This window comes from Silene latifolia, chromosome 1 (genome assembly GCF_048544455.1).
Source record: "Silene latifolia isolate original U9 population chromosome 1, ASM4854445v1, whole genome shotgun sequence".
Classification (NCBI taxonomy): Eukaryota; Viridiplantae; Streptophyta; class Magnoliopsida; order Caryophyllales; family Caryophyllaceae; genus Silene; species Silene latifolia.
In genome coordinates, this window is record NC_133526.1 from 191,990,569 (window position 1) to 192,015,082 (window position 24,514).

Here is a 24,514-nt window from a genome sequence, read left to right on the forward strand (position 1 = left end):
GGGTTTTTAATCTAAAACCGCCTTACGCCCTTACCCAAGACAAACTTATATCATACTCCATAATAAGTTAATAACTATGGAATCACAATTAACACAAATTCTCTTATTATAGACTTATTATAGACAGATATCCGTCTATAATAAGAGAATTTGTCGAATCCCTCACAAAAAGAGGTAAGTGGGAGGATAAGTGGAAAACCAAGTGAGTTACCATTTAGCCTCCCATTTGCCTCTTTGTGAGAGGGAGCCGACTCATTTCTTATTATAGACGGATATCCCCGTCTATAATAAGACTTCCTGCTATGAAAATATCCGTCAATAATAAGACTTCCTGCTATGAAATTACCAAACTACCCGTGCCATCACATTTTCCTCTCACCTAATCAGCAGTGAGTATGTGTGCTTTCTACACAAGACACTATCGTATCATCAATGGAGGCGGGAACTACCGTTATCCTCTCCACCCCCCTCTCTCTTCCTTCTCGAACCTTCGCCGGTGCCGGAATTCCACGCTGCCGTATTGTATCTCCCGCCATAAAATCGCCGCCGTTCTCCGCCGCACCGCTCACCACACTCCTACGCCGCTCGCGGAAGTTTCGTGTTTTGAATGCCTCTCAAAGTCCTAATCAGGTTTATTTTTTGATTAATTGTCGTTTTTTTTGGTTTAATTTGTTGTTAATGTCAAGATTATGCTTGAAGTTGAAGATTTTTGATGTTATTAGAACGTAATTAGGAAAAGTTAACCGATGAAATTACGTGATCAGGTAATGTTGTTGTTATTGTAGCTTAATTTGTGCTTATTTTTAGTTATTTCGTTGTTAATGTTAAGATTATGCGTAAATTCGACAATTTTGATGTTTATCGGAATGTAATAATCGCTGAAATTACGTGATCAGGTAGATATTTTAGCTTAATTGTCCTCATTCGTGGTTTATCTCGTTGTTAGTGTCAAGATTATGTGTGAAGTTGAAGATTTTGATGTATACTAGATCGTAATTATAAAAGTTTAGTCGTTGATTTGGTGAAATTGTGATCAGGTAATGTTGTGGTTATTTTCGCTTAATTGTCCTTGCTTATCAAGATTATATGTGAAGTTGAAGATTTTGATGTTTACGAGAACATATTTAGGAAAGTTTAGTCGCTAATTTGGTGAAATTACGTGAACATCTAATGTTGTTAATTTCGCGTAATTGTCCTTATTTGTTGTTTATTTTGTTATTAGTGTCAAGATTATTATGTATGAAGTTGAAGATTTTGATGCTTACTGGACCTTAATTAGAAAATTTCAGTTGTTAATTTGGTGAAATTATGTGATCACACTGATCAGACAATGTTGTTATTTTAGCTTATTGTCGTCATTTATAGTTGATTTCGTTTTTAATGTAAAGACTATGTGTGAAATTGAAGGTTTTGATGTTTACTGGAACATAATTAGGAAAAGTTAGTAGTTTAATTTGGTGAAATTACATTATCAGGTAATGTTGTTTGTTTATTTTCGGAATAATCGAGGTTATGGAATATAGATGATTGTTTAAATGATGTTAAGGTTTATGGCTAAATGCTGCTAACATAGGAAGTAATGACAGAATTATTCGGCAATGTGGATGCTCAGTTTAATCTGATTGGTTCTCTTATTGTCGTTGTTGTGGTTGCTGTTATTGTCGTTGTTGTTGCTGTTATTGTCGTCATTGTCATTATTGTCGTCGTCGTTATTGCTGTTGCGACATGCATCTTCAAAGGTCGACTTGTTCGTTTTGGTGAATGTTCAAGTGCGTGGTTTAGCTTTAAGTAAAGTTTTGTATAATTCAATATGAATTCACAGCATTTGATTTGTGGTAAGCTCTTGATAAAGTGTCTTATAGATAGATTTTAAGCAAGCTTTATAATAGAATATGCTTGAACCAATTTGCTCTATGGTGATAGTTGAGTGAATTCAATAAAACGGGCTTTGAAACCTTAGATGTACGAATTCCCTGGTGAACATTACGCAGTGAGAAAAAAGTAGTTATACTATAGTGCGGGAAAGATGATGTTTTATTTAGGAAATTTCATAATAGAACAAGTGAGTAAGTATGCCGTGAGTTTGATCAATTAATTTGCTGGTTTGTTTGTTTGTCTTGCAGGGAAGTTTTGGCGGAAATAGCGATGGCATGGTTCTGACATCGACTAGTGTGTTAGATTTAGCGAAAGGATTTTTAAATTTTGTACTTGCTAACCTTCTACCAATAGGTTAATCCTTTTACTGGTTTCTTTTCCTTTTGCTGTCTTCGCGTGAATTGATTCGTAGTAGCTCCTTAATCCATTGTCCCCGAATCTATTTCACAATGTTAACTCCTTGGCCCTTCTTTCATGTGCCCCTGCTTACTGCACATTCGAAAAAGTGGAAAGGCTTGGTCATGTAATTGATATTTTAAACCTCTATAAGCTATAATAACTAATACGCCTTCATTTCATGTTCATTTGGGTGTTCAAATCAATACGTGAAAGTTAATATTAATGAAAGAGTTTATAGTTTATCATACATTCACAATACATTATACTAGCTAGAAGCCTGGAACAATGGAACCACTTTTAAATAGGATCATGTAATCTGAATCACGGTAAAAGTAAGCAGCGATAGGGATCAGCATATTGTTTTTTTTCTTCATCCAGCTGCTTTACTTTTCCCAACTAACACTTTCTTTGCTTACTCATCTCGTGCTGTTTTTACACTGGAAATTGAACACCTGCAGCTCTTGTCGCTGGGGTGATACTTGGCATCAGAAGTCCAGAACTTGGTTGCTTAGGATACAAATATTCGTTGTCGAAGTATATGACCTCTTGGTTATTTTTTATGTCAGGTGAGATTCAGCGCGTCTGTTCTTTGGCTTTGTGCTAGGCTTTTTGCTTATGATCTACTTCTTGGGCATGTATGTAGGGCTGAAATTGCAAGATGGTGATGTCAAAGGTGTCCTGGAAGCTTGGCCTGCATTCTTATTTGGGCTTGTATGATCTCAAATTTTGAATGTCTACAGTATGTTTGAAGTTCCTTCTTAATGTATTTTGTACTTGCTAACTTATTGCTATTCATACGTGTACATAGTTTTACCATCTCGTTTTGAGAATCTCTCCATTAAATCATACACTTTTGGATGTGAAAGTATCTTTTAGCTCTACAACAATATTATATGATACCTGATGAAATTCATTATTTGTTTCCTTAATGCTAAGTGTGGCAGTTCAAATTAATGGTGCCTTTAGCTTCTCTTCTGGTTAATTTTTCATATTAATCTTATCTGGCATTTTTTGAGCTCACAAGAGATGATATCACCTATTTCACTGCCATTGTTGAGTAATTGAGTTCTTAGGAAAATAAATTGGAGCTAATTTGCTCTTATGCAACCAGGAAGATTTGGTGTTAGCAGTTGATAGATGTAAGTAGTATGTAACTCATGTGTGGTTTGAACTTAGTTGTTTTTTTAGCTCTTTCTCTGAGGTGGGTATGGGGGGGTAATAGAAGAAACTGTCTTTGAGTTATCATATGGCGTAATGGCGATAGTGGCCTGCTGGTCTTTGCGCCTTGCATTTGATTTCTTTTCTGTGTCTTTTCTCTTCTGTTTCTCTATACCTGTCAAAAGTTGAGTCTCTCCGGATTATGACATAGTATGTGCGTCATATTGACAAGGATGTGGATTCACTGGAAAATGTCGGTATGGGATAAAAAATTTGTGTGTTGGAGATCTTGAGTTGAATGAACTACCCTAGTTGACGGAAACATGTCTCCATTTGTGAACCTTTTGGGTGGTCTTGCTGCCAGCTTTCAATGTTGGCTTATAATGGTGAAGCTAAATAAACTACTGTGAATGATTCCGAACGAGACGATCTTCAAGGAAGCAAGAGTAATCGACATTACTCTTGTAAATAGATCATGTAACTGCATAAATTTGTGTGGGTGTGCAATAGTTGCATCTTGAGATGTCACCACTTTAATGTCAAGCTGATGCTGATAACTGATAACTCTTCATGCTAATTGCCTGTTGATGGATGCAAAAGATGGGTCCACATGATTTTTTTCCCTTCACATTTTGCATCATCTTTGGTTTGCTTATAGCATGATTGCATATGTTGATGTCTTGATAAACAAAGGTTCTCACTGCTTCTCGATATATTTTACCAGGTATCCATTTTACTATTATGCCCTTTGTTTGCCAAGTTGATCCTCAAAGTTCCACTGGTACCACAAGAATTCGTAACAGGCACGTAATGGCGGATATGGGATAGACAAGTTGAAAATGCAATATTAGAGTCTTAGAATCATTAGATTCAACTGTAAGATGGTGCTCACCCTTTAATGGCTGATTGATCAGGGATGGCTATTTTTGGTTGCATGCCTACAACACTAAATGGTGGAGTGGCACTGACACAAGTATGTGATTAGCACACTCGTTTATTCTCTTGATTACATTAAGATGCCAGCAACTATTGTTGATTCCTTCTCTTGTGACACCAGCTTGTGGGTGGGAATTCTGCTTTAGCTCTTGCTCTGACAGTTTCATCTGTTCTTTTAAGCATCCTAACTGTAAGTTACACATTCTTGCTGTCTCCGCAGTTTACTTCTTGGATCCTCTGTTTTTTTGGAATTATGCTGTCATTATTTTGCCTTTTATTTTTTCTATTAACTTCCATCCCTTGTGTACCAAGTTACCTGAATTATTGAGTATTACTATTGGTCAACCTGAAAGAACAGTCTAGTAGCATCAAGCACTCTGTTACTTGTAAAACTGTCATGATATTTCTATTATGCCTCCTCTTTTTCTGAACCCAAGAATATTGATCAACCTGTAAGGGAGGGCTATCCAGTAGCAATATCCTGACATTAATTTTTCGATTCTCTCTCGTCCCCTATTTGAATCGGAGAGTATTATTCAACCTGAATGGGCTGTTCAGTACCCTATATACTCGATTATGGCGTACATAAACTTATCTGAGTACCTAACATGATCACATTTCCAATTGTCCGTGTTTTGCACCTGTTTCTTTTAAGCTGAAAATTTATGCTCGTCTTGGCAATTTTTGGGTATTAATACTCGAGTATACGATATGGGTGCCTAAGGTAAAGTAAGATTCCTTTTGAGAAGGCTCATGCTATCATGCATTTATCTGTCTGCGTTTCGACCACTAATTCCTTAATACGGAGTTTTTTTTTTTTGCTAGGATAAAGTTCCACAATACAGTATACATGCACCTCTTCCAGTTTTGCTTTAAGAATCGAGAACCGCTATCCTTGCTTGTTATTTGACTCTTTAAACATTAGATTTCTCTTTCCGATCTTTTTCTGGAAATGTTTTGATATTGTAGGTGCCTTTGTGGGTCACAAAATTCGTTGCTGGTGGATATGGCTTATCAATTCCAACTTGGCCATTGTTTCAAAGTCTCCTTCTTACATTAATAGTTCCTTTAATTCTGGGAAAGGTTGGTTAGTATTTCTTTGATCTGTAATTCTGTAAATTTAAATTTGAAATTTAGAAGTGAGTCCTGATTATTAAAGTTTTTTGCATGTTGTCTTGGTTCCTTGAAGGTGTCTTCCAAATATCGTTATTTATTTTCTTTGGGCTATGCATAGAACCATATTTTTTATGCATACAAACCTCTTCACTCTAATGTATGCGTACCTCTTTACGAAGGATTGAATAATCTTTTCCATAGTCACCACTGGTAGAATCCGCTGATCATTGCATCTGAGTGTAAGAAAAGCTAGATATTTTTACGACTCCTGATTTAGCTTACCAACTGTCCAGCATTTTATTCCTCAAGTCATGTATGCAAGTAGCTTTAATCCAATTATGGGAGTAAATGGAGGTGCAAATATCAGGACGTTATCGGATTTGCATTTCGTGTAGTTCAGTATTTTATTTCCTTATATGTATTGGTATTTGGTACACGCCTTTCGCATCTGAACTTGGCTTTGCTTTTTGTTTTTTCAGGTACTACGTAATTCATTTTCAGGTAAGTGTTTGTCTGACGTAGCGATAAATGCATGGTTTCTTAGTTCAACTTTACAAAATTGTTCACCATTTCCTTTTGGGAGGTTACGTTAGAATATTCATCACATACTGCCTTGTTACTTGAACATTATTTATTCAAGTATCTTCCATTTGTTCTATATTGTGTTAAATATATCGTGTAGAAGTGTTTGATACTTGAAAATGGGTATGACAGTTCCAACATTTCACGTAAAGCCAAAACGTAATTTGTGTTATTTGTAATACAGCCGAGCCCGACATTTAAGCATACAGTCATGTCAAATATTTCTAACTGAATTTGAGTAACATAGGCTCTATGTGCATTTGAGGACGAGAGTGATAGTGGCCTGCAACTTCCATTATGCTTATAATATCTTTTATGGAGTATCATAGAAAGACAGATATCAAGGTGTTTACTTGATTTACAAAGTTAAGATTCCAATTCTCTGTTTCTTCCAAAACTATGCTATCTTAACAGGTATTGCAACTTATGTTGATCAGAATGAAAGGCTTATCACAATTACCACTTCAATCCTCCTAGGCTTTGTAAGTCCCTTTTTGTCATTTCTACTGATCAATGAATCAAATTGAATAAAGGAACTCACAGGATCCTTTCCCTCTCTGGGGTGGGGTTGATAACTCCAGTTTTGGAGAATGGAGATCAGCGATATTATATCTGAATTTACATTAACAGCAAATTTGTCTAGTGCCTCGAGTTGGGATAAGTTGATAGGGATCTTGGGTTTCAATTTAGTTGTTTAAAGATTCATTATAACTCCATATTATGCGAATATAGTCTCTGACAAGTATAGGATAACTGTTGCTTAATTTATCCTTAAATGACTCAATGAGGCTATTTTCACGGATTGATAACTGACTAACTGAGTAATCGACTGCTTATATTTTCAAGTGTCCTTGTATTATAGTCCTGATTTTGAATATCATCAGACTATATGGCAGTGGGACATTTCAAATTTTGTCCCATACGTTGAGTTGTTAAACTAAGTGTTAATCTGCCTTACTGCAGTTTCCATGGATGCAAGTCAGCAAATCACGGTCGTTACTCATGATGGTGAAACCTGAGGTCTTTCTTTGTGCTATTGCACTGGGAATGTGAGTATTACTTTTAGTATACGTTGATGTATGTTAATTTGGGTGCTTACTGCCTACAGATCGCGTTGTGGTTCTGCAAGCACCAAATGCCTTTTGATGGCACACTTTGTTCCCCTTTCTTTGAGAGTGTTTTGTGGTGTCGACTTTAATATCTTTGGCTATATGAGATTATTGGCAGTTGGAAATTCACCTCTCTGTTTTCTTACTTGCAGACTTGTGCATCTGGGCTTTTTGCTTTTCAATGCCATCTTGGTGAGAAGTTTGTCTGTAGGCCCATGGGGTGGGAACTCAGTGTTTGGGAAGAAAGAAAATAGCAGGGCTTTAATGCTAGTTTGCAGTCAGGTTGGTTGATCTGGTTGGTTAATCTGTTCACTGAGCGCATTTGTGTCGTCAAATTCATCTCTGTGAAATCATTAAGCAATACATAGAAAAATCCCTTCTGTAGCATATCTCAAATTGCTGGTGCGTTATCACTGTAACGGGCTTTAGGGATTGAAAAGGGATGGTATGGCACTTTAGAGGGGTTTAGCATTCCTCTTTTTTCAGTTGAAACATTAAACAGCGAAAAGTGAAAGTAGATTGCATTTATACTCGAACTTGAGCAATAAAAATGACTCCCTTTCTTGATCTAGTTCCCCTGTTTCCCTCTCTCGATTCTTTTCCCTTTCTTCTTTATAAATCAATGCTACTCCTTACCATATGCAGAAGATTGTAGATTGGCAGTATTTCGGAGCAAGATCATTCGGATAACTTCTCTACTTTAACTATCTGTAGATGTTATATAATATCTATGCAAAGAACCTTATAGCAAACTGATCCGGTTTTTGTAGAGATCATTGCTTATTGCAACAACTGTAGTGGAGCAACTTGGAGGTGTATTAGGTGAATCAGGCTTGCTTGTTCTCCCTTGTGTTGCTGCAGATGTAAATCAGGTTCGACGATTTATTCCTTTCTATTTTAAGTCTTAATTTTTGTCATGATATTTTCTTTTTAATGAGGGACAGAGCCACAGAGGGAGTAATACAGCTTTTTATTTCTGTACCATGAATGTAGATTATAGTTGATTCACTTCTAGTTAACTTCTGGATTCAAAAGGACGAGCCACGGGGCATTGTGGAGAAACCTTGAAGCTTAGCTTTCTTCATAGATTGTCCCTATTTCTTAGTTTTAGCTACCTTCATGATTCAATTCGAGTAATGTATATACATTAATTCATTATTTCACAAAATCTACTTAATCCTGCTTTCTTATTGAGTGCCAAAGAGCTTAGACCTAGTTCCTTCCCTTACTTTGGTTAAACCTCTGATCAAGAGCAAATAAAGAACAATTGTCTGGGTTGCTGAGAGCTTGTGCGCAAAGCCCCTAAATTATGACACTACTAGAGTTCTGTATAGGATTGGCTTGATGAAATCCGTAACTATGAGGTTAAGATCTTATAAAGTCGTAAGAGTTATTAGAACTATGTAGCATTGAATCCCAGCACAACAATCCTATCGATTAGCACGCTATGGCTTTAGGCAAACTTAAGGAGATTTCTATTTCATGGTAATGTACTAGAGCCTGGAGATTCAATTGGAGTTTCCTTTCGCAGCCAAAATTGGTCTATTTAGATAGGTTATTGTGCAAGGGTACTTCAATTTTCATGACTTTTGAGTTTTAAGTTAACAAGCGGAGTATTATTTTTTAGAGAATTACTCCGTTTTTGTATGGTAAATAGAAGTCGGGCCACAGAAATTCACTCTGTGGCTCTTCATTTTTGTTCTGCTGAAGTTACTGTACCTTAGTTGGGAAAAGATCTGTTTTAGCTCTTTTTTAAAGAGATAAATAGAGGATGAAATTATTAAGGTCGATCTATTAAGTCAAGAAGGTCCGGTTTTATTTCCCGCTTATGGTACAACCACCATGTGAAATTTTCTGCCTAAGATCTCATGTAAAAAACACAGAATTAGCTTATCCGTAATCTCTTAGACTATCCCTGAATGTACATGAATAAGCATCCATTATGCGGGCCTTACTGACGACATTATGCTTAATCGATATGAATTAGCTGTGTATTGATACTCAAGACATGTCCCATTAGCAGAGTATCAATGTAGCTACTTTAGCCTTCTTTTTGGATCAAACTAATTTGATTTGAATCGAATCGAATTTATAGGATTCGAATCGAAATGAATCAACTTGTAGGATCTCGAATCGAATCGAACTTATAGAATCGAATCGAATCAACTTATAGGATCTCGAATCAACTTATAGGATCTCGAATCGAATCGAATCAACTTATAGGATCTGAAGTGAACTTAAATTAAGTGAGGTATAGGATCTGAACTGAACTTATAGGATCTGAACTGAACTTATAAGATCTGAACTGAACTGAACTTATAGGATCTCAACTGAACTGAACTTATAGGATCTGAAGTGAACTTAAATTAAGTGACTTTAAGTCCAAAAGAACAGGGCCTTATTGTCAGTTTGTGTAGCTATCTATTAAGCTATATATTCTTAATTGTAAGATTAATATTAAAATAGATAGGTTCTGATTGATTAGCATTAGCTGCACTAATCAAATACTATAATTACGTCAATGTAGTAGAAGTGTTGTTATGCGGGGTAGCTCCGCTCCAATTATATGCTCCGAGGAATCAAACTTTAGAAAGTTGTATAGAAAATAACTTTTTGTAAAGGAGTGCTTTGTACTTTTGATGAAAGCTTGCAAGTTGGTCGTGACAAAAGTACACAAAGTTGAGTAAAACGGTGTCGTCTCAATCACTTATTTGCCTTTTATTAAAAAATACTCCTCACAATGAATAAAAAGGGGCAAAATGATCACTGGCATTAGAGGGAGTAAGAATACTACGATAAGACGTAGATTATAGACAAATGCAAGTGCGTAGACTAGGTAGGGGTGGAAAGGGAGGGCAAGTGCCACCCTCAAATTGTAGAAATATTTTATTTCAAAAAAAAAAAAGTGTAGAAATAATTTAATTTTGGTACTTATTAGTAACATCCCCTATCTACTAAAAAAATAGGTGGATCTACAATTTTCCCCTTCAAATAGCATCTTCTTAAATAAGGAAGATAATTACAATTAAGTTCATTTACTAAATAAGGATACTAATAATTATATATTATTTTATTAAATTATATTTTCATTAATATTATTAATCTTTTCATCAAATTATATTATTTTCACTAAACTCTAAACTATATTTTCTTAATTAAAATATAAATAAAATTAATATAAAACTATAAATTGCTACATATTTTATTGATGTTTATTATTTGAGAATGACTTAACCCAGATTACATATAAAACAAACTGTAAATCGCTATTATTAATTTCGTGACCAAAAAAATTAATTAAGAGAATTTAAAAATTAAAATCATTAGCTTTGTGGTATAAAAAATATTTTGTTTAAAAACATTTCAGCACATTACTCAATGCTCTTGATTAATTGTCAGTTACAACATTTTTTTCTCAAAGCAAAATATAATGACGAGAAATATGAATAACTAATGAAATAGCACTATTTTATAAGTAATTTATTAAAAATAAAAAAACTCGATATACCGTGACGAAAAATATGAACAATTAATGAGATATCACTATTATATAAGTAATTTATTAAAAATAAAAAAACTCTATATACCGTGCATTTATTGCTCGGGGTCTAAACTAGTTAATCTTCAACTAGGATAGATCCCGCGCAAATGCGCGGCTTTTTAGATAACAATATTAGAGAATTTAATAATTACCTATTGGTATTTAACAATATTTGAAATTTCATTATAATAAAATTTACTATTAGTAACTTTGTATTAAGAGATAGAAAAGAGATTGTTCAACACTTTTTACTCCGTATAAGATTGTCGTTTTACTAAAATTATTTTTTTTGAGAAAAGATCATTATCATTAATAAAAAGTCATACGACATCTACAACATATGCCAAGCTCAATCGGATACAAATCGATTACAACCATAGGAAATAAATTCTTGTTCAAAGAATGAAACATCGCAATGAGTCTTTATCATCGATTCGCCGCAAAAGGCTTTCATCCATAAGAGGGTCTCCGAATCTTCCTTGACGAGTATCCATTTCTTCTGACGTGATTGATTGTAGCCATGAATCGGACAAAATATGTAAAACCATATAACGATCTATAACAACGCCGATCTTCTCACGACTTATTAGAAAAGCAAACGAACGAAAAACGAAAGCTCTCAAACTGAGAGAAGGACACCACCGATAGACGGGGACAGAGCTCTCAGAAAGAGAGACGAAACAAAAACGAAAGCGGAAATTAAACAAAAACATAAAGGAAACAAAGCGGAACACAGGAAAAAAAAAAAGCGGAACCCACCGCCTCCCTACCAACCCACAACACCGCCAGATCCAAGCACCACCCTGCCATACCACCTCAACAAACTTGTCCGATAAGACCTGAATAGCCCACATACACCACCCAAACCGAGAGGAACGGGCAGACCCCGTACGATCCAGAACCGGGTGTGGGTAAGAAAATGGAGGAGGGTTAATCGAAAGAGAGGAGACGGGTCGCCGGAGAAAGGTCTTGAGACCCCATCCCCGGCGACAAGGTAGGGGGTTGATGGGTGGTGGTGGGAGGAAGGAGGAGAACGGCGGCAGCAAAGGGGGAGGATTTAGGGTTTTGTTTGTTAGAGAGAAGGGGGAGAGAAAACTAGAGAGAGAATTGGATTTAGGGTTTTGTTTGTTAGGTTTTGTTTTACTAAAATTATTTTATTAACTTTGTTTTAATAAACTTTGTTTTTAATTATATCACTATATCCACTAAAGGCGTTATATAAACAATTAAAAAAAAGTAACGAAAATTTTAGTTTTCATATAGTGTGGAGCAAGGATGATATTAAGTTAAAGTGTAAAAAAAATATCATAAGTAAGTTTTTCTCTTTAGAAGTAATAACAATTTATGAATACTCTGAACTCGTAGTACGTTTGTATTAAAAGATAGAATAATAGAATTAATTAGAAAATATTTGCTAAAAAATATTCTTGGTCATAATGTTTAGTTTAAAAATAATAATAGTAAAATATTTATATCACATTGTACATATAATTAGTGCAATTTCATGTGTGTAACAAAATAATAATATCCGTTAATATGTCTATGCAAGTTAAAAGAATATGATCCCTTTTTTAAATGGTATATAAAATTATTTAGAGTGCTAATTTTTGCAGTACACATTTTACTCATCGCAGTACACTATTGACAATTATACTCCTTTGATTTCCTTCTCTAGTTTCTATTTTCTCTAATTTCACCCACTCATTCTTCTCTAATTTCACATCACCCTATTTTCAGTTACTGTTATCGACGTTGAGGGGGGAGGTTCGTCAGCCGACTAAGTCCACGGCGGTGGATTTGGTGTGTAGGATTCAACTGGTTGCATTATTGGTTGAAAATTAGTATGGTGTGCACCGTGTACTCGTATACTACATTACTATAGGAGATGTTGGAAAGCGGGAGTTGGATTCTTATATTTGATTGTTAGATTTCTAGGCAAACTACAAATTGCATCATACATACTTCGTATTAATTTTTATTATTTCTCAGTTATTAATTTTGGCTTTGCAATCATCATCCCACACCAATTATCCCTTAATTAATTTTAATATAAACCCTAATTTAAAAAGATATAAAACTATACAAAAAGTCAAATTAATTGGTACTAATGAAATTAAACTTGCTCTATACTCGAAAATCTTTCATAATTAATCAGTCTGATCCAGTTGTAGATATGGTATTATGAAGCCCATTTATAACTTAAGTCGAAATTAATCAAGATGGCCCAATTGTAGATATGATGTTATGAAGCCCATTTATAGCCTAATTCATTTAGGCGGGAAAACTTTAGAGATTTCTTATTCTTTTAGTTTAAGGGGGGTTGACTGAATGGTTGGAGCTTTACATTATAAACAAGACCACCAGGGTTCAAATCCCCATCAAGAGCATTATTTTTTGGGAAAAAAATGCAAACCGAACATCCTCTTAGTAAAAAAAATAAGGGTTATTCTACACGGTAACCCTGTGTTTTTTTGAATTCTAGCTGATAACCCTTCATTTTCCAATCCCTCACATGGTAACCCTGAACTTATCAAAAAAAGTTCTCCGTGACCCCCAACTTTTATTCCGTTAAAAAACTCCGTTAGTTTGCATGTTTATTGGGACTTGGGCTTGTTTTTTAGACTTCAAATGCTTAAATGGCCAAGTAACTATGATCTTCTCAACTCAATTAAATAAATAAACCCCAAATTTTCCTAACAAATAATTATATTCTAGGTGTGGTAAGACTTAAAGAGTATCATTCATAATCTTTCATTATTATTGTTCCGGGTGTAATTCCAGAGCAGTTACTTGTTACCACCCGTGCCTGTTGAATGACGTCTTTGATTGAATCCTCCTTTCGGTCTCCTAAAACAGTGAACAAACTGAGGGCTCGGCTTTGTACCGAGCGAACTCACTCCGACGCTCAAGTCAGTAAATTTAAAAGGATTAAGTTATGTGTTACTTGGCGAAGTATGTATTGTAGAGAGATAAGGAAGATATTACCAGATTATGAGATGTTTAGGTTAAATTGTGGATCCCTTCCTCAATGAGAGTTGAGGAGTATTTATAGACTTTCACCTTTTGTCACGTAGTGGCCAAGTGGCTAGCAGGTGGAAAGACTGATCTACCCTCGACCGAGGGACCCATGGCAGGCCGGCGGGCCCTGTTGACTCGCCGCCGAGGGGTCTTGGATATGAGTTCGCGGATATGTGCCCCGGCTGGCTAGTTGTCCTAGCCGAGGCACGAGAGACAGGCCGACAGGCTGCGTCGGTTAGGCTGTCTAAGTCGTTGACTTGTTTGCGGATATCTTTGACCTTGCTCAATATGTTGACTTGGTCAGCGGGTGCAGAATATGCCCCATCAATTATTATTATCATCATTTTTATTGCTTAACAAAGAATATTATAGTAGTAAAAATATCGATCCACATCTTACCTTTGTTTTTGTTATAAAAATAATAATAATATAATATCAATATTAACAATTATAATCTAATCTAATTTATAACAAAAATAAAAGTAAGATGTGTTTCAATATATTTACTACTTTAATATTCTTTGTTAAGAAATAAAGACGATGATAATAATAAGAATGATAATAAAAAGGTTATGAATTATACTCTTACTACACCTATAATATAATTATTTGTTAGCAAAATTCGTGGTTTATTTATTTTAATTGAGTTGAGAAAACCATAGTTACTTGGTCATTTAAGCATTTGAAGCGTAAAAGACAAGCCCAAGTCTCAATAAACATTCAAACTAACGGAGTTTTTTAACGGAATAAAAGTAGAGGGTCGAGGAGAACCTTTTTTGATAAGTTCAGGGTTACCATGTAGATAGTTGAAAAACGAAGGGTTACCAGCTAGAATTCAAAAAAACACAGGGTTACTACGTAGAATAACCCAAAAAATAAATAAATTCGGTGCCTTCCTTTGAGTAAAATCTTGCGTCCGTCCTTGAGATTAGGAGAGATTTTTTTTTTTTTTGGAGTTATACTCCGTAGTACTAAAGGCTTAGTTTGGTTGTAACATTCATTGACATGGATGTGAGCATTTGAAGTTTAAGCCATGTTGGTGCGAGACTTTCTTTATATTACCTCGTGTACCAGTATCTATTTGATATTCGGGCATAGATATGACATTTGGATCGTGTATGTTATATACTTTTGAATGAGTGTAACATAAATCTAGGTGAGAACTAATAAAAATCTCAGCTAATCTTGTTTAGTATAACCTTAATTTCCGGTTGTATTATGAATTTGATGGGTTTAATGATTGATTAGCGGATATACTTGGATGGTCTCGTCTCGTCACATTTATATGGTCCAATGATCTACTCAAAAGGGTTGTTTGGCTGCTGTGGAAGACCCACAATTAGTGCATTGATAATCAGAAAAATACATTATTATAGTTATTAGTTAATGGTTGATGAAGCAAAAAGTTGATGTAATTGCATGCATTCGGCTAAAGTTTCTAAGAGAGTGGAATTTGATAAGATTGCCTCTTTTATAAACAAATGGAGTTAATCATTGCACACTTGATATCTTAAGTTTCTCTTCTGATTACTATTGAAAAAAAATGTGCATAGAAACACATTTCAAGCTTTTGCCGAAAGATTGTGTTTTAAAGCATCACAAATCTTATTTAAATCGGTTATGTTTGTCTTAAGTTTAAGATGGGTCGAATAGTATGAATATGAACAAATGCAAAATGTATAGAAAAAAGCAATAGAATTAACTTAGGTGAATAAGTTTTTTTTTTTTTTTTTTTTTTTTTTTTTTTTTTTGGCAGCAGTAAAGAAAGTGTTTTAAGTTGAATCATAGTATTTGACTCGTTTTAATGTTAAGACAAATACATTCATGATCCCAATTACAAGCCAAATTAGCCTGATTGAACTATCGATAATCGACACATCCATGATCCCAGGCCAATTACCAATTACAAAAATTGTCAATCGCAAATGATAAATTCCACAATTTCAAGAATAAACCTTGATTGTTACTTGATAAGATCTGTTATGGGCAAAATTCACATTTTCATATCGGTACACGTGGCAAGCAACGAGTGGACAATCAAGGCTTGAGAGGATCAATGTCGTGGATGAATTCGGGCCGTAGATGAGAAAAGCACACATGGGATATTAAAACAAAACACGATCAAAGAAGTTAAGGGTCAACCTTGACTACTTCCTATTTTTCGGTGATTGGACCTAGAAGTCGAAACAAATTCTAGAGGGGCCTCGTTCGGAAGAGCCCGATCCGGAGGAGCCCGATTACGGAGGAGCCCGGTCTGAAGGAGCCCGATCCGGAGGAGCCTGATTCTGGAGGAGCATGGTCCTGAAGGAGCCTGATTCTAGAAGAGCCTGATCCCGGAGGATCCTGATCCTGGAGGAGCCTGATCTCGGAGGAGCCTGATTTTGGAGGAGCCTGATCCTAGAAGTCAGGAGCCTGATTCTAGAGGAGCCTGAAGAAGCGAGACCCGGAGGAAGCGACTATATACGAAATAATTAGGATGAGCATCTAATGGAGCATTTAGTGCATTAAGTGGAGGAGTTAAATGAGCAATAAAAGGAGTCAACCAACAACCCCCTATGAATGTGTAACAACTGCTGGAAAATAGGGGAGGTTGGAGTAAAATAAGGGGCAGTTACAAAAGCATTAATGGGTTCCAAGATAAGAGGGCATCTAGGGTTATTGCACTATAAAAAGAGCAATAACCACAAGGGAAAGGGGGCATGACAACGTACAACAAAACACATATCCCCACCTCACACCTTTACATCGTCATCTCACACTTGATAATCTCTATCATCCTCATTGATCAATATCTACGCAACAACGACATTCTTGTATCCAGAAAATATACCCAGGCTCCAGCAGCAGTTCCAGCAGAAACTCCGGCAGAGGCTCCAGCTGAAACTCCGGCAGAGGATCCAGCAGGATGCATTCCTAAAGAGCCTTATTTCCTAGCCTTTATCTTGTACTTCCATTAAAATATCTCCTAAAGAATTATAGTGCATACTTGGTGGGATTCCGATTCCCCCCGCGGTTGTTCCCACACCGGGTTTTCCGCGTCACCAAAAACTCCTTGCGTCGATCTTTCTTTTGTTGTCTTTTACTTTAGTTTACACCGTGTTTTCTTGACTCGTTCGTAGTTATAGACGATCACTTTGACTCACCAATCTAAACAACTAACTGGTAAATTTTTACCAAAACAAGATCCGAACCCATTATATACTTCAATCCTAGATTGGTCATGGAGTAATCTGCTCAATTGGTCAATTTCCACTTCTACATGGTGGTGCTTGTCCATTTATCTATTATCACGACCTTAGTTATGTTGAGAAAGAGTTCCAACAATTTAAGTTTATGTCATTTCATTGAATAAATTCACTCGATTCTTGACTTGTTGGTTGAGTGTAAATATTCCCCTACGGAATTATGTGTTTTGACCCCCTTTACTATTTATTTTAAGATTCACGACTGTCCATTATAGTGCTTGCAACATGCTATTCCCTTCGTCTAATAATTTATTTATGTTTAATTAAAATAGCTTTATTATGAACAAAAAATAATAATTGAAATATAAAAAGTACTATTGGTAGAGGAAGTATATATAGCGTATTAATCCAATTATCACGGGCAAAAAACAAAGTGTAACTATGCGTCATTTAGTAATTATTGTGTGCGATCGTTGTATAGTGCGACAGAAAAAGAGTGAACATTTTATAATAAAAATTGACATTTTAATATAAAATGGTTATTTTACATTTTAATTTAATTTTATTGCACTGTCTTTTTTCGATTGGTTAATATTAATTAATTTTAATTTCTATACTATTTATATTGCTTACTTGATTAATATTAATTAATTTTAATTTATATTGCTTACTTGATTAATGACAATTGTCAACATAACATTAACTTATAAAATTAACATTTTAATTGAATGTTTTGTACTAAAACATGTTAATGAATTGATTAAAACTTTTCATACTTTTTTTAAAAATTTATTTTCATATGATGAAATATTGGTTGAAAATGTTGTATATATATATTTTTTTGTGAAAAGTTAAAGTTAACTTTCCTGAAATTGTACCACTTAAAATTTACACCTACATCTATTTATTTAAGGTCGTTATACAAACCTCTTTAATTAAAAATAAAATAATTGTTAATTTTAATAATATTTTTAAAAGTAAAGGTATGACATTTATTTCAACCACTATTTAAGGTCAATAATAATAGGGTTTTTTTGTCAAACACAACCTTTAAATTTTTTTTTTTCCAAACACCACCTTTAAAAAAAAGTTTGTAAAACTCAACCTTTAATAAAAATTTTGTTGTCAAACACGACTTTTTGGCTGAAGGACTTAGCATTTTGCAATGGGGTAACTTTCAATCGATGTTTGAGATAGCAAACGATGTCGGTTTGAGGTGTTCTTGGACTCGTTGGAAAGGTGGAAATACAAGCTTTCCATGGGTTGTCTACACGATGGTCAAAAGTGGCCTTATGTGGGGTCTATTGTTGTGTAAAGTAAGGCTTGTCGGAGACATTAGCGAGTGGTCGGGGATTTTTAGTGGGTCTTTTAAAGAGGTTATGATGCTTTGTTTGGTCTGAAAATTGGTATGTAGGTAGCGAGGAGTGTAAGGTAGGCCGTAGTTGTGTTGTTTTTTTGTTGTTGTTGGTTACAAGTGGTGGTTCGAGGGGAGTTAATTTGAAGGTAAAAAACATTCAAAAGAATGTCAATGTAGGATTTCTTTTTTGTGGGTCAATTCACTCACCTCAAACCAGCACTTACAACAAACAATCACAAAAAACAACACAACTACCGCCTACCTTACACTCCCCACTACCTACATACCAATTTTCAGACCAAACAAAGCATCATAACCTCTTTAAAAGACCCACTAAAGATCCCCGACCACTCGTTAATCTCTCCGACCAGCCTTACTTTACACAACAATAGACCCCACATAAGGCCGCCTTTGACCATCGTATTGATAACCCCTGGAAAGCTTGTATTTCCACCTTTCTAACGAGTCCAAAAACGCCTCAAACCGACATCGTTTTCTATCTCAAACATCGATTAAAAGTTACCCCATTACAAAATGTTAAGTCCTTCGGCCAAAAAGTCGTGTTTGACAACAAAAAATTTATTAAAGGTTGTGTTTTACAAACTTTTTTTTAAAGGTGGTGTTTGGAAGAATTTTTTTTTAAAGGTTGTGTTTGACAAAAAACCCATAATAATAATAAGAGTAATTTACATTAATATTTTTTCCTATTTGTTTTACCTTTTGAGCTCCTCACTAATGAATTATCTAGTTTAATAATACTCATAACTCAAAAATAAATGAAAAGGCAAATTAAAAGATAGAAATCAATAGTTTATAATTGCTATTAAGCCTACATTTAATAACTATTACTCATGAACTTCCAAATTACAAACTATATTTCATGGTTGAATTAAAAAATTCCAAAAAAAAAAAAAGATGTAACTTACCAAAATTCACATCAAAATTTCTTATTTTACAATTAAAATTCTCATTTTACAATAAAAAAAAATGTTAGTGAATCGATTAACATTTTTCATAGTAATATAGCTCACAAAAGTTATACATTTATTTATTTATTTAAAATTACACAAACTTGAAAAGAAAAACAAATGAGTAGCTCAATAATATTCTTAAACGTAAAATTATGGCATTTTATATTCAACCATTATTTAAGTTCAACCCACGATAATTTTCACATAAGTCCAATGATTTTATTAAAGGCATCGTCGAATTTTCTCACAAGTCTCTTCTAATTCCCTACCCTAGCCTAACCGTTACATCATTTAACTCTCATACTAATATTTCAATAATTCCTACCACCATAAAGATTATATAAAGCAACTCATTATATACAACCCTTTGAATGCTTTTGTTTTTTTTCCTAATTAATATTTATGTCATTTAAAGTTTGTGAACACTAATTTTAGTGTACATCATTTAACTTCCAAAATAGCATTATTTAACCTCTCCTATTTAAGATCGTCTCATTTGTTTTCCTCCAAAACAATCATTTGGGGTGGTAAAAATTTACAGTATTTTCTTTAACCTGAATTTGGAATGACGAATTATTAATTTGTGTATTGTTTTTTGTTGCACGTTTGTTTTGTGGGCGGTACGAAAGGAAGACCTTGTGGTGAAGTCGTATGGTTAGCGGCTAACTCTTGATGCCATGCACACTCCACAGGTAAATACACTTTTTATACAACTAACAATTTCAATATTTTAATTTGGTTTTAAAGTTTTCTAATTCATACATAATCAAATTCTAAAATTTATGAATTTTTATTAGATGATGATCAAAATTAAAGAATAGAAATATGTATCAATGATGAAATAAATTCCGATTTCATTTCATATTCAAAAAAAAAATCAACTATCTAAATTTTTAATTTTTCTAGAGATAACCCGTGATTTTCACAGGTTATAAAACTAGTTTTACTATAAAAATGATCACATAAAGCCGTCTGAAACCTTCAGACGGAATTAATCCGTCTAAAATGAGAACTAGTTTTGGAGCCCGTGAAAATCACGGGATCTTTAATAATTTATTGTTTTAATCAGCTTAAAGATTATGGACTATGAATGTTTATCTTCCAACAAATATTTAGGCGTTATTTAAAGTTATATTTATTGATTGAATGAATTAGAGTGTTTAGACTGACAAAATAAAATCTCAAAGGTGTTTAAAGTAGACAAGTAGAGATATTGTGATAACACAAGAGATGATAATCGTAGACAAAAACATAGCAATGTGTATAGATAGTATAAATGAGGAGGGAAGCCAAAATTCATCATTTAAAAAAAGTCAGATGTTAAATTAGTAGAATGTATTAATTATTAATAGGTATAAAGATGAGAGAAAACTAAAAAGTTTATTACATTTACATTCTTTTGTCACATTAAAATTTGTCATTTCAGGTAACATTTAATTAAATTGTATAAATTTATTTATAGATGAGTGAATGAAATCAATGTCATGTAACTATAAATTGATAATCCACGTCACATTAAAATTTCCATGTTACATTTAATTAAATTTGTCATTTTAAGTACCCCTTTAATTAGATTGTATAGATTATAGATGAGGTTTTAGGACCGCCGCATGAAATTTCATAGTGAAAAGAATTGCATATTCAACTAATAAAAAGTTGCTTAAGGTAACAGTTGTTTTGATATGTGAGTATGTATCACCCTCCTGCAATTTGAAAACACAAAAATAATACGGAGTAAAAAAAAGATTCTAATTAATTCAATATACAATAAAGAAAAAAAGTAAAAAAATATTCTAGTTATCTATGTAAGCTTTACATACCAATTTTTGGAATAAAATGGAAATTTTGATTGCTATATAATGGTGAGGGGAAAGCAAAAAAATCATCATTAAATAAAAGTAATAAAGTTAAATAAATAGGGTAAATTGATGACTAAAGTTATGAGAGGGAGATAAAAATTTTGAATCGAATTTTTTTTTAATTTATTTTGTATGTTTGAGACTTTATATTTTTTAAATTTTTTTACTAATAAGCATGTGACACATGATAATAAAAAATGATTTTTTTAAATGACACATGGCTTAGTAAGATGACTTAGTGAAATATTTAGTCTTCCCTTTTTATAATATTGTACTTTACATACCAATTTTTTGAATAACATGAAAATTATGATTATTGTTATATAATGGTGAGGGGAAAGCAAAAAGATCATCATTAAGAATATAATAAAATTAAATAAATAGGGTAAATTGATAACCAAATTTATGGGAGGGAGATAAAAGGTTTGCATCAATTTTTTATTTTATTTTTTTTGTGTTTGCAACTTATATTTTTTAATTTTTTAAAAAAAATTATGAATGAGGTGAAATATAAGGTTTTATTTGTCATGTTTAACTCAAAGCTGGTAAAAATAAAAACTATACATATATGAAAATTAAAGGGTTAAACAAATTAAAAAAATGGAAAAATAAAACAATTGTCAAAAGTAGTAACTTACAACATAACAATAAAGCGTTCACATCAAAGAAGATCATGACATGTTTTTTTTTTGCAGCTAAGATCATGACATTGAATCCTATCAAACACAACAAAATAAAGAGGTTAGACTTAATTTACTAATAGAAATGTCAAAAAAACCATAAAAAAAAAATCAATACCAAGATATACACAAAAGATATGTAATTTCACTTAAAAAGATGAAACATATATATATAAAAAATGTTATAACATTCATTAAGATTAAGAATTCAAGACTAAGATAATAAAAAATGAATTTTTTTATGACACATGGCTTAATGAGATGACTTAGTAAAATATTTAGTCTTGTCTTTTTATAATATTGTACTTTACATACCAATTTTTTGAATAACATGGAAATTATGATTATTGTTATATAATGGTGAGGGGAAAACAAAAAGATTATCATTAAGAAGATAATAAAGTTAAATAAATAGGGTAAGTTGATAACCAAAGTTATGGGAGGGAGATAAAAGGTTTGCATCACTTTTTTTTTTCTTTTTTTTTTTTTTTTTTGTTTGCAACTATTTTTTAATTTTTTTTAAAAAATTATGAATGAGGTGAAATATAAGGTTTTGTTTGTCATGTTGAACTCAAAGCTGGTAAAAATAAAAACTATACATATATGAAAATTAAAGGGTTAAACAAATTAAAAAAAATGGAAAAATAAAACAATAGGCGAAAGTAGTAACTTACAACATAACAATAAAGTTTTCACATCAAAGAAGATCATGACATCGAATCATATAAAACACAACAAAATAAAGAGGTTAGAGTTAATTTACTAATAGAAATGTAAAAAAACCATAAAAAAATCAATACCAAGATATACACAAAAGATATGTAATTTCACTTAAAAAGATGTAGTATATAAATATAAAAAAGTATAACATTCATTAAGATTAAGAATTCAAAAGTAAGGTGAAAGGTTGAAATTAGGTTACGAACTTACAATAAATGTGAGAAGAGGAAAAACAAAAGTGGAGTAAATGCATAATAAAACATCTTGAATGTGTTATTATTATTATTATTATTAGAACTTAATTAGACATGAAATATTATAGCATATTAGGAGGTTTTGAAGAGTTGTCACATGACAATTAAATACTATTCAAGTTAGTCTTTTAATGGTATTTTATAGATGATTTAGCTAGTCATTTAACTATATTGTATAGATAGAAATATATTTCAACGCGGAAATCGGCAATCCAAAGGCATTTTGGCAAAAAAATTGGGGAAGATGATATTTTGAAAATTGTATATGTAGTTGATTAATATGTGGGTGGAGTAAAAGAATAGGGATTACTAATCCGATTTTTTTTTAAGGAAGGAAAAAATATTGGATTAAAAAATAATTTATTGCTAGGTGGTTTTTAGTAGATGTTTACGTGACATTTATAATCTTAGGTGTCTTTTAACCGATGTCTACGTGACATTTAATAGGTGTTTCAAATAGACTTTTAATAAAATTTTATAGATTAGAGTGACACGCGGATTAAGACGTGTCATTGCAAATGCATACGTGGCTTTTCCTTATCCTACGTGGCATTGTCTGCGTGGCCTTTTGAGGCTAGCCTTTTAATAAGATTTTATAGATTAGTGATATTAAAGGGGCACTGCTTTATATCGCCCGAGTTTTACGTAATGTCGCCCGAATTTTACATTATCTTTCCAATTTTACCCCTTCTTATCCTTTTCTCTCCCTTATTAATAGAGTCTTTTATGAATTATCTCCAAATTTTTAAAAACTTAGACTTCAACTTTTTTTTTTTTTTTTTACGAAGATGTAATATTAACTTTAAGACTAAGAAGTGTAATTTAGTATATAGCCAATCTATATTTGAGAGTCAATTTGTGATTATCACATACTTCGTAAATGTACGTCCCCTCTAAACACTTGTTGCAAAGCTTTAGATCCGGATTGGAGCTAGTCACCACCGCACGTTCATGTTGAGTGCACGATGCCACTCCGGCGAGTTCGTGTACTCCTCACGTCACCCCCCCTGCGTTTGCGTGTGACTCTCATGACAACCCCTTGGCCTGTTCGTGAAATGCGCACGATAACGCCACGGCGGGTTCGTGCATCGCTCATGATTCCATCTTAGCGAGCTCGTAAATTGCCCACCAACGAACAATCCCTTATCCGGTTATGCAGAAGTTCGTCGGTCCATGCATCACCTCCTTCTTGGCAAAAGCATCAAACAATAGTTTTCTTTACAAACCCAATTTTCGAGAAGTTAGTGTATTATGCCATGTTTGTATGTTACTCTACAAATTTTCCAAATCCGAATTAATTTGACACAAAATTGGTCACTTTAATCAAGTTAATTGCATTTTAGTCGTTAATTTTCTCAGAAGATCAAAACAATTCTGAGTATTGTATCACATAAAATGCGGATATAGCCGAGGAGCAATAATGGCTTGGAATGAGTTCAGATTTCTAATGATTCTAATTCTAATTGCTTTATTTTAATCAAAGCTAGTTTTCCAGAACTTATGTTGAGATAGTGACAGTAAAATACTAAAATAAGACGGAGGCAAGAGATTGTAGTAGAGAAGTTTTAAAAATGAGAAATAAGGTAGGATCGAAGGAGGGGCTTGGAAAAAAAAAACCAAAGGGTATTTTAGTCGTTTACTCGGGCGACATTAGAAATTTACGGGCGATAAAAAGAAAAAGTGTATTAAAGATGACACTATAAACCTACTTTTGATTCTACAACTAAAAAGATCCATTAGCCTATACCCAATAC

At 33.4% G+C, this 24,514-nt stretch overlaps 1 protein-coding gene across 1 annotated transcript; it reads left to right on the forward strand.

Annotated features, from left to right (window-relative positions):
* Positions 1–382: 382 nt before the first annotated feature.
* On the forward strand, positions 383–8,388 carry LOC141614362 (putative sodium/metabolite cotransporter BASS4, chloroplastic). Its single transcript, XM_074433114.1, has 14 exons — positions 383–630; positions 2,124–2,229; positions 2,733–2,840; positions 2,918–2,985; positions 4,157–4,235; positions 4,347–4,405; positions 4,490–4,558; positions 5,338–5,451; positions 5,964–5,985; positions 6,481–6,548; positions 7,030–7,115; positions 7,328–7,457; positions 7,946–8,047; positions 8,169–8,388. Exons 1-14 carry the CDS (start codon positions 433–435, stop codon positions 8,241–8,243), a joined length of 1,284 nt encoding a protein of 427 aa, XP_074289215.1. The 5' UTR covers positions 383–432; the 3' UTR covers positions 8,244–8,388.
* The last annotated feature ends 16,126 nt before the right edge of the window (positions 8,389–24,514 follow it).

What these genes read in the sequence shown, in the direction of transcription:
- LOC141614362 (XM_074433114.1), top strand. Translation starts at nt 433, where the DNA reads ATGGAGGCGGGAACTACCGTTATCCTCTCCACCCCCCTCTCTCTTCCT. An exon ending in TTGGTTATTTTTTATGTCAG is followed by an intron (nt 2,841 to 2,917) that starts GTGAGATTCAGC and finishes GCATGTATGTAG; the next exon opens with GGCTGAAATTGCAAGATGGT. An exon ending in CTGCATTCTTATTTGGGCTT is followed by an intron (nt 2,986 to 4,156) that starts GTATGATCTCAA and finishes ATATTTTACCAG; the next exon opens with GTATCCATTTTACTATTATG.